Source organism: Crocuta crocuta, unplaced genomic scaffold (assembly GCF_008692635.1).
Source record: "Crocuta crocuta isolate KB4526 unplaced genomic scaffold, BGI_CrCroc_1.0 scaffold425, whole genome shotgun sequence".
Taxonomy (NCBI): Eukaryota; Metazoa; Chordata; class Mammalia; order Carnivora; family Hyaenidae; genus Crocuta; species Crocuta crocuta.
Window position 1 is genome coordinate 1,245,081 of NW_027531909.1, and position 10,265 is coordinate 1,255,345.

The window sequence follows — 10,265 nt, forward strand, 5'->3', positions numbered from 1 at the left end:
ACTGGACCCCGTGGCTCAGCTGAATACCACAAAGTAAGTACATGGTAGACACCTACATTTGATGAATTAAGACATGTTCTTGCTAATTGATTTTCATATGGAATTGACAGTTCCCCTTTTTTAAAGATGAGACTTTAAACTCTAGCCACCCTTAGCAAAGATCAACAAATTCCTGTGTAGCATCTTTAAACACAAATGAATCACCTCAGTTCTAAAAACAGAACTACATTGCATGGTAGCTTTTTAAATTTTTTTAATGTTTATTTTTGAGAGAGAGAGAGCATGAGTGGGGGAGGGCGGAGAGGGAGGGGAGACACCAAATCCAAAACAGGCTCCAGGCTCTGAGCTGTCAGCACAGAGCTGGACATGGGGCTTGAACTCGCGAACCATGAGATCACAACCTGAGCTCAAGTCAGATGCTTAACTGAGTCACCCAGGTGCCCCACATGGTGGCTTTTACAGAAGTTCTTATTAGCAGTTTCTGTCCAAAGCTGAAATACTTTAGACTCAAACTCTGATGTGCCAGAGGTGCATTTGAGAAGACTGTCAAAATGCAGGCTCCTGGGTCCCAATGGCACCCTGGTTGGTTCTGGGACTGTGGCTCCCCGGAACATACTTTGAAAAGGTACCGTGGTACAAAGTGCCATTATCAAAGTTAGCACAGCAATTAGGCCCAGAAATAGAAAGTAAACATTACCCGAACAAAGGGAAAACAACGTTTACAAAGCAAAAATGAATGAGAGGAAGATGTTGAGGGAAGGGGAGGTCATTTTCAGCACATTTTAATTTTAAATCACTTTAATACTTTAGCACAATAAAATGTGACCATTTTGTCCATAAATGTAAGATTCTTTGCAGAAACATTTTGGATATTGATGTTTAGCTACACATCGTCTTTTGAAAGAAATGCAAATTCTTGTATGTGACAGCTTGTCAAGGTAGGCAGAATAAGGTATACTGAAACAAGAGAGTTAACCGCTTTTAGGGACGTTAGTGAGATATGGTGTATTCTTTTTTGTTTTATCTATTTCTGAGAGAGAGACAGCATGAGCAGGGGAGGGTCAGAGAGACAGGGAGACTCAGAATCTGAAACAGGCTCCAGGCTCTGAGCTAGCTGTCAGCACAGAGCCCGACGGGGAGCTCGAACTCACGGACCGCGAGATCATGACCTGAGCCAAAGTCGGACGCTTAACCAACTAAGCCACCCAGGCGCCCCTGTGGTGTGTTCTTTAACAAACGTGTTTGCAGGAGGCCTGCATAAGGGTTTTATGCTGTTATGCCTGCAGTGTGACCGGCCCCCCACAACATTAATCTGTTTGTTGAAGAAAAACGTAAGACAAGAAGAGTGTTGAAAAGCCTGCTGGAAGAAAAGAAAATGCATTAATGCTGAATGGATATGGTTGGAAGAAGTGTTCCTGCTTTACTTTGATAAAGAAAAGGCCCAGGGACTTTGATGCTATTACAATGTGTGTGTTGTATTTTTTAGGCAGACTTTTGCTGAGTGATGAAGTTCTTCGAAGTCGTTTTCTTTCAGAGCAGTTTTATCCACCGCCAGGCCCCCCCTCCCCCTCCAGCGGTCCTGGTGACGTAGCTTACTTACTACACCTTAGCTGGGGTTACCTGGAACTTGGAGTGGAACTTGCACTGAAAACTCCAAAGAAAAATCATTTTAAAAGATACATGTTGTGCTTTAAAAATATGTTTCCTATTTCATCTATGTGTATTTGATTTGAGAAACTAAGCATTTGACAACACTGAACAAGATGAAATAGAGATTTGATGGACATACAGTTAAAAGAGCCAAAGAAATCAACTTTGCAATCTGGGTAATAGCCAATTAGGTAGATGCTTACTGGCTAGGTTTCTTAGCCGTGAGCTTGAGCCAGAACATGAGCTTGAGTGCATAAATTACATCCCTAGTTTTACTAATCTCTAATGAAATTTAATATTTCTTTCAATGATGGATACAGGCAACCAACCACAATAATAATTGTGCCTGGGTCAGCAAAGGTGTCCAACGGATCTTAGCTTTAGTTGTCGCAGAGACCTGAAATTGTCAATCCATAATTCTGAGTTTACTGGTTTTTTAGTCTTCTATTTTAAGACGTAGGCAGGTTCTTAAGGTAATTTGGTTTAAAAGTTAAAGTATTACTTAATAACAAAATGCAGTTTCTCTAATTCTCACTCTGCTCTTTAGTGATTCTAGATCTAAATAGTATTTTAGTGATATTTATTGAGAGGAAGCTAGACTGAATCACCTAAAATTTGCAGAGGGATTCTGTTCTCTTCATATGCTAGAGCTTTCACTAGTTTTTTAAAATAAGCAGCTTTAGAAACAAACCGTAGCTTTTTAAAGGGACAATTTTTATACATATTTTAAAATTCCAACTAGGATACTAAATTTGTAAAGATATCAATTATCTATTAATACTCAACTTTTTCAATGTTTTATTTCGTGGAAAGAAGATTACCAATTTTTTTGTAACTACATTTTTACTACCTGGCTTTTATGTCACAAAATGTTTAGTTCCCTTTTTATATGGTTGGTTACTGGATAAGAAGATTCTAGAATTCTTTGAAGAAAAGTGAATGCGATACCAATGGCACAGAAATGATGCTATTAGTCAATTATTCAAATATTTTCGATCTTTAAGTTTTCAAAACTATAAGTGATGACATAGTAATTAGCAATAATTGAATAACACTCTGAAACATCACTAGTTCTTAATTGCCTTGTCTCCTTTAAGATTATTATGGTTTTGTACCTTTTATCTCCCCGTAAGATATGTATATGGCCTCACGTTTCTTTCAGAGAAGAAATATGGGGCATTATTTAGATCTGTTCTGTTTTCATCAGGGTCCTCTTTTAAGGATCAAAGTCCAAATAACTTATGTAATATTAATGAATACTCTTTCAGGGTTTGGAAAATGTGTAAAACGGGTGTTAACTATGGCGATGGCAGGGCATCTGTCTACACAGTGTTTTTCTAGACAACTGCAGACCATATTTCACACTGTTGCCCTCCCACGGATCTGCTATTCGGGAACTCCGAGGTGAAAAGAAATAGATGTAAATAGATAGAATTCTGGCTAATAGCTTTGGTTTCTCAATTTAACGGAGTCTATTCCAGTTAATCTCCTACTTCTCGTTAACCTTACAGGAAAATAATCAGGCTTCACACGATGTACATTCAACTTGTATAAAACCCACAGCTTTGGTGAAGTAGGCTGTACAGAAGAATATGTGTTTTGAAAACCTGTGAGAATAACAGAGTGCCGTGATACGTCTCAAGTTTGAGGAGAACAATTCTGTTGTGGATTTTTGTTGAATACCAGGTATTTTTCCACCACGGTACCGTTTACTGCAGCGGAATCCACAAGCCTGGTTTTTCCTGGTAATATCAGAGCGCCGTGCTTCACACTTTCTTCTTTTTCACGGGAAAGATGCGGAGGACGTCTCTTCTTTCGGAGTAAAGATGACTGTAGGTAAAATACATACCTAAGGGGAAAAGTAAGTAAGGTTTACCAAGCATTCCCCTGGAAAGAACTGTGGTTTTAAAAGACTCCACACAGCACTCTGATTGTATAAGGCCAAGACACTTGCAAAGGAGACCCAAAGAAGGAACACTTAACAGGGCGCCTGGGTGGCTCAGTCCGTTAAGCGTCCAGCTTCAACTCAGATCATGACCTCACGGTTCATGAGTTCAAGCCCCGCCTCAGGCTCTGCTGACAGCTCAGAGCTTGGAGCCTGCTTCGGATTCTGTGTCTCCCTCTCTCTCTGCCCCTTCCCAGCTCGCTCGCTCTCTCTCACAAATAAATAAACTTAAAAAGGAACACTTAACCAAGGGTGGATTTTCTCGGAAGGGAAGTAAAGCATACTCCTCTACCATCCTATTTTGTGGCAAGGAATTTATTTTTTCCTTTCTTTGGGGTAGCTCTCTACCACCCTTGAAGTTTCGCATCTGTCTGCTCTTTTATGCATTGTTCTTCTAGGTCTGATAGTGATTACCTCTAGAAGGTAACAACCATCTTGCGGACTTGGGAAGGTTAGAGCAGCAGAAAGTGAAACGTAATCATGGAAGTCCTTTGCCAATTAAATTTTCTCAACTCTAAGTGTTTGTTCCCCACGTTTTTCTTGTGTTTTTAGCACCTACTCCCACTTGCCTGCTGGGAAATGCTAGCACATAAAACCAAACAAACAGGAAACAAAATACATATAAATGGGAAACCCAGAAATGTCCAAGCTTGCTTCGTTTGACATCTGTGTTTTCTCTGAAGATCCCTATGTCCATGGTCAAACCTTTTTTTTTTTTTTTAAACAATCATTTCTTTTTGAGAGACAGCATGAGCTAGGGAGGGGCAGAGAGAAAGGGAGACACAGAATCTGAAGGAGGCTCCAGGCTCAGCTGTCAGCACAGAGCCCGATGCATGGCTCAAACTCACTAACCGCGAGAGCATGACCTGAGCCGAAGTCGGCCACTTAACCGACTGAGCCACCCAGGGGCCCCTCCATTGTCACAATGCAGGTGTTGCCTGCTATTAAAAATGTTCATGTTTATAGTGATATATTTGATCTCATGATGTCCTGCAAAAAGCGTTGCAACTACCAGGTGCTTTACTAACAAGATCTAGTTCATTGTGCCAGGCTTCCTTTTCTGTCTCTCTCATGTTCACAGACCTTTCTGCTAAGGTAGAGAGCAGCACAAACCAGAAAGTGCAGGAAGAACGCAAAAACAAAACAGAAAAGCCACTTACCTATAAAGAGCATCATGAGATAGAGTTTCAGCACGTAGGGGAAATAGATCGCTAAGTCAAAGGGCAGCTTTGTGGAGTATGTGCCAAATGATTCAAAATAAGGCAGTGACTGATAAATGGCAAATGCTGTTTAAAGAACAAGGAAAGAATTGTGAGTTTCCCCTCATACTGCTACAGGGATGGGCATCCATGCACACGTGCATGCATGCACACGCGCGCACACACACACACACTCAGATTTTGAATTTTATGACAGTTGTGACCATTGCTGAATCCTATAGCTAAAGCTACAGTTGAGTAAAGAAATCTGAATGACTAACCTGGCAAGATCATTATAACTGTGTGAGTTGAATTTTTTTCTTCATGTTACACTTGGTTATGCCTACAGAGAAGTAGTTTACAGTTTCTTAAAATGATATCCCTCAGTACTTGTCATCTCAGCCACAAACAGGGGTGGAGAGATAGATCGATAAATTTGAAAAATGGGGGGTACACGGCTTCTCTGCTTGGAGTTCCAAAACACCTATCAGTACAGCAGAGATTCTGAAAAGCTCTGCAATAAAGAAACTGCTTTTACTCAACATCTCCTCAGCTTAACTAGCCTTGGAATAGCCCCTCCTTCCTCCCCACCACTAGTAGAACTTAAAATATTCTAAGAAACTCTGGGAGAAATGGTGGTCTAAAGGATTTTGAGTGAGGTGTCTGCTGTCAGATAAAAAGAGACGGTGGTTCAGAGAGTCAGGGAGAAGATGGGGACGTAGGGGGAGCCTGAGTTCAGCTCAACCCATGGACACACCAAGGTAACCGCTATATCTGGACAACTCTGAAAACATCCTGAAGTCTGGACAGCCCTTTCACATCTAACTGAGAGAGAAGGCCACATGGAACAGGGTAGGAGGGGTGGAGATGTGGTTGGAAACCAAAACCCTAGTGAGACTAGCCACAAATGGGAGAGACACCAGAAGCATGGAGAAGCAAGGAAATAAGACCCCACCCCAGAGCTTCCTGGCCTGGGGAACCGCCATGGGAACAAGTCCCTGTAACATCTGGCCTTGAAATCCAGTGCGGCTAATCTCTGGGAGCCTTAAAATTCAGCAGGATACAAGGTTAGAAGAAGGAAGGAAATTACAAAGATCAGAGCAGGGATGGATGAAATAGTCTTAAAAAAAATAGATCAATGGAACCAAGAGCTGGTTCTTAGAAAAGATAAAATTAATAAACCTTTAGCCAAGCTCATCAAAAAAAAAAGGAGACTGAAATAAAAACTGACCCACAGAAATACCAAAGATTATAAGACTACTATGAAAATTTGGAATGCCAACAAATTAGGCAACGTAGAGAAAATAAATTCCTAGGAACATACACCTTTCCAAAACTGAATCAGGAAAAAATAGAAAATCTGAATAGACCCATTATTAGAAACATTGAATCGACAATTTGAAAAATTACCACCAAACAGAAGTCCAGGACCAGCTGGATTCACGGGTGAATTTTAACAAACATTTAAGAAGAGCTTATACCTGTTCATATCAATCTATTCAAATAGAAAAAAAGAAAAAGAAGAGGAGGAGGAAGGGAAACTTCCTATACATTCTCTGAGGCCAGCTTTACCTTTACATCAAAACAAAAGATACTACCCCCTCCCACTACCCTCCCTCAAAATACAGGCCATCATCCCTAATGAACATAGATGCAAAAATCCTCAACAAATTAGCAGACCACATTCAACACTACATGAAAAGGACCATTTAGCACAATTAAGTGGGATTGATTATGGGGATGCTAGGAGGGTTCCATACTTGCAAATCAATCAGTGTGATCAACAAAAGATAAAAATCACAATCAACAGATGACAAAAAAAAAACATCTGACAAAACATCTGTTCATGATATAAACTCAACAAAGTGGGTTTAGAGAAAATATTCCTCAACATAATAAAGACTGTATATTAAAAACCCAAAGCTAAAATCATACTCTGTGACAAACTAAGACCTTTTCCTCTAAGATCAGGAACAAGTCAAGCTGTCCACTATTGCCACTTTATGCAACATAGTACTAAAAGTCCTGGCTACATCAGTTAGACAAGAAAAGGAAGTAGGAGGCATCCAAACTGGCAAGGAAGAAGTTAAACTCACTGCACAAGATATGATACTATATATAAACATCCTAAAGATGTCACCAAAAAACAGAAGTAACAAACCAACTCAGTAAAGTTGCAGGATACAAAATTAACACATGGAAGTCATTTTTATATACTAATAAAGTAGCAGGAAGAAAAGCTAAGAAAACAATCCCATTAACAATTGCATCAAGAAGAATAAAATATGTAGGAATACTTAGGAAGTAAAACACCTATACTCTGAAAACTGTAAGACACTGATGATGAAAGAGACTGAAGACAACACAAACAGATATACCATCCTCGTGGACTAGAAGAATATCATTAAAATGTCTATACTACCCAAGGCGCCTAGGTGGCTCAGTCAGTTAAGTGTCCAATTTCAGTTCAGGTAATGATCTCACAATTTGTGAATTCAAGTCCTGCATCAGGCTTGTACTGACAGTGCAAGACCTGCTTGGGACTCTCTCCCTCCCACTTACTCTTTCTAAAAATAGTAAAATCCATACTACCCAAAGCAAACTACAGACTCAGTGCAATCCCTATCAAAATACCAATAGCATTTTTCATAGAACTAGAATAAATAATCCTAAAGTTTGTATGGAACCACAAAAGACCTTGACTAGCCAAAGCAATCTTGAGGGAAAAAAAACACAGCTGGGGGTAGCACAATTGCATATTCCAAGGTATACAACAAACCTGATGGAATCAAAACAGTATAGTACTGGCACAAAAATAAACACAAAAATTAATGGAATAGGATAGAGAACCAATAAATAAACCTATGCCTATATGGTCAATCTATGACAAAGGAGGCAAGAATTTACAATGCAGAAAAAGTCTCTTCAATAAATTATGCTGGGAAAACTGAACAGCCACATTCAAAAGAATGAAACTGGACCCCTTTCTTATACACAAAAATAAGCTTGAAATGGATAAAAGACCTAAATGTGAAACCTGAAACCATAAAACTCCTAGAAGAAAACATAGGCAGTATACTCCTATGGGTAGATCTCCTCAGACAAGGGCAACAAAAGCAAAATTAAACTATTGAGACTACACCAAAAAAGAAAAAATCCACAGTGAAGGAAACCATCAACAAAACATAAAGACACCCTACTAATGGGAGAATGCAAATTATGTATCTTACAAGGCATTAATATCCAAAATATATGAAGAATTGATACGACTCAACACTGAAAACACAATGCAATTAAAAAATGTGAAGACATGAACATATATTTCTCCAAAGAAGACATACAGACAGATGCTTGACATCAGTAATCATCACAGAAACGCAAGTCAAAATCACAATGAGATATCACCTCAGATTTGTCAGGGTGGCTAGTACAAAAAAACCAAACAAACAAACAAGAACTAACAAGTATGGGCAAGGATGTAGAGAAAAGGGAACCCTCTTACACTGTTGTTAGGAATATAAATAGGAGCAGCCAGTGTGGAAAATAGTATGGAGGTCTTTCAAAAACTTAAATATAGAAATACCATACTATCCAGTAATTCCACTTGCTGGTCCACCCACCCACTAGTCACAGAGGCTTCAAATAGCCCCCTCCCTAGTATAGGGATCAAACCCTGCCCAATGTGCCCAAAGCAGGCAAAGTGGGTCATAGCAGCTGGCTGAACTGAAGGCAACTGGGCTGAACTGAAGGCAACTGCAGCTCTGCCACAACAGTAGGGCACACACAGTCCACACAGGGGACATTCCTAAAGTGCCAGATTTTGAAGACCAAGCGGAGAGTTGTGCTATAGGACACCACAGGACTTTTTCAATATAAGGCCACTACTTTCAAGACCAGGAGATGCAGAGGCACTTGGGTGGCTCAGTCAGTCAAGCATCCAACTTCAGCTCAGGTCATTATCTCACAGCTCCTGAGTTTGAGCCTTGCATTGTGTTCTGCACTGACAGCTCAGAGCCTGGAGCCTCCTTCAGATTCTGCGTCTCCCTCTCTCTGTCCTTCCCCTGCTCATACTCGGTCTCTCTAAAAAATAAACAAACATTAAAGAAAAAAAAAAAAAAAAAAAACAGGAGATGCTGACTTACCTGATACACAAAAACGCAGAGTTAGACAAAATGAGGAGACAGGAATATGACCCAAATGAAAGGGAAAAAAATCACAATAAAAGAGCTAAATGAAACATAATCAATGTGCCTAATAAAGAGTTCCAAGTAATGGTCATAAAGATAATCACTGGATGTGAGAAGAGAGTAGATGATCTCAATGAGAACTTCAACAAAGAGAAAATATACAAAAGAACCAGTTAGAGCTGAAGAATTCAATACATGAAGTAACTACACAAGAAGAAATCAAGAGCAGATTAGAGGATGCAGAAGAACGCAACAATATGGAAGACAGCATAATGGAAAGCAATCAGGCTGAACAGCAAGAAGAAAAAATAAAAAATGAGATCTATTAAGTGAGCTCAACAACACTCTCAAGAGTAACAATATTCACATTATAGGGATACCAGAAGAGAGAGAGAAGGGAGTGGAAAAGTTATTTGAAGAAATAACTCAAAACTTCCCCAATCTGGGAAAGAAAAGAGACATCCAACTTCAGGAAGCACATAGAGCCCCAAAAAGATGAATCCAAGGATGTCCACACCAATTATATTCAACCATAATAACTGAGATGGCAAAAAGTAGTGAGATAGAGTGAATTTTTGAAGCAGCAAGAACTGCTTCTAGAGCATAACTAGAAGAAAATTACAGTAGAGGTGGTAGATTCACCAATTATAAAGCTAGTATGGAATTTTAAACACAAAAGTAGTAAAATCAATTATATCTATAAAACTTAATCAAGGGACACAAAGAGGAAGTATGTAAAATATGACATCATATATATATGTAATATACATATATATAACATATAACATATATAACATATATATAACATATATGTTATGTATATATATACATATATATAATATATATATATATACACATATATATAACATAACATATATGTTATGTTATGTTATATATATATATATAAAAAACAGAGAGGGACGTAAAACTTTAGTGCTTTTAGAATGTGTTCAAACTTAGGTGACCATCAACTTAATACAGACAACTATACACAGAAGATGTTATATCTGAATCCAATGGCAACCACAAATCAAAAACCTACAATAGATACACAAAAAAATAAGGAGAAAGGAATCCAAATGTAACACCAAAGAAAGCCATCAAACTATAAGGGAAGAAAGGAACAGAAGAATTATGAAAACAACCAATTTGTTGTTAATAGTTAACAATAGGTACATATCTATTAATAACTAACTGCTTTATGTGTAAGTGAACTAAATGCACCTATCAAAAGACAAGGTGACTGAAGAGGTTTGAAAAAAAAAAAAAAAAAAAAGACCCAAC

The 10,265-nt window shown here is 38.7% G+C and overlaps 1 protein-coding gene across 5 annotated transcripts in view; it reads right to left on the reverse strand.

Moving 5' to 3' along the window:
* Nucleotides 1–236: 236 nt before the first annotated feature.
* The window catches only part of HACD4 (3-hydroxyacyl-CoA dehydratase 4), a 43,011-nt gene continuing 32,982 nt past the window's right edge, over nt 237–10,265 (reverse strand). For 4 of the 5 annotated variants that reach the window (XM_077774665.1, XM_077774668.1, XM_077774666.1 and 1 more), the window contains exons 6-7: nt 4,756–4,881; nt 237–3,499 (exon numbers count right to left, since the gene is read on the reverse strand). In XM_077774665.1, the coding sequence (XP_077630791.1) occupies nt 3,417–3,499; nt 4,756–4,881 (209 nt within the window). In that variant the 3' untranslated portion in view covers nt 237–3,416. The remainder of the gene's footprint in view (nt 3,500–4,755; nt 4,882–10,265) is intronic. The other variant, XM_077774667.1, reaches the window with a different exon arrangement.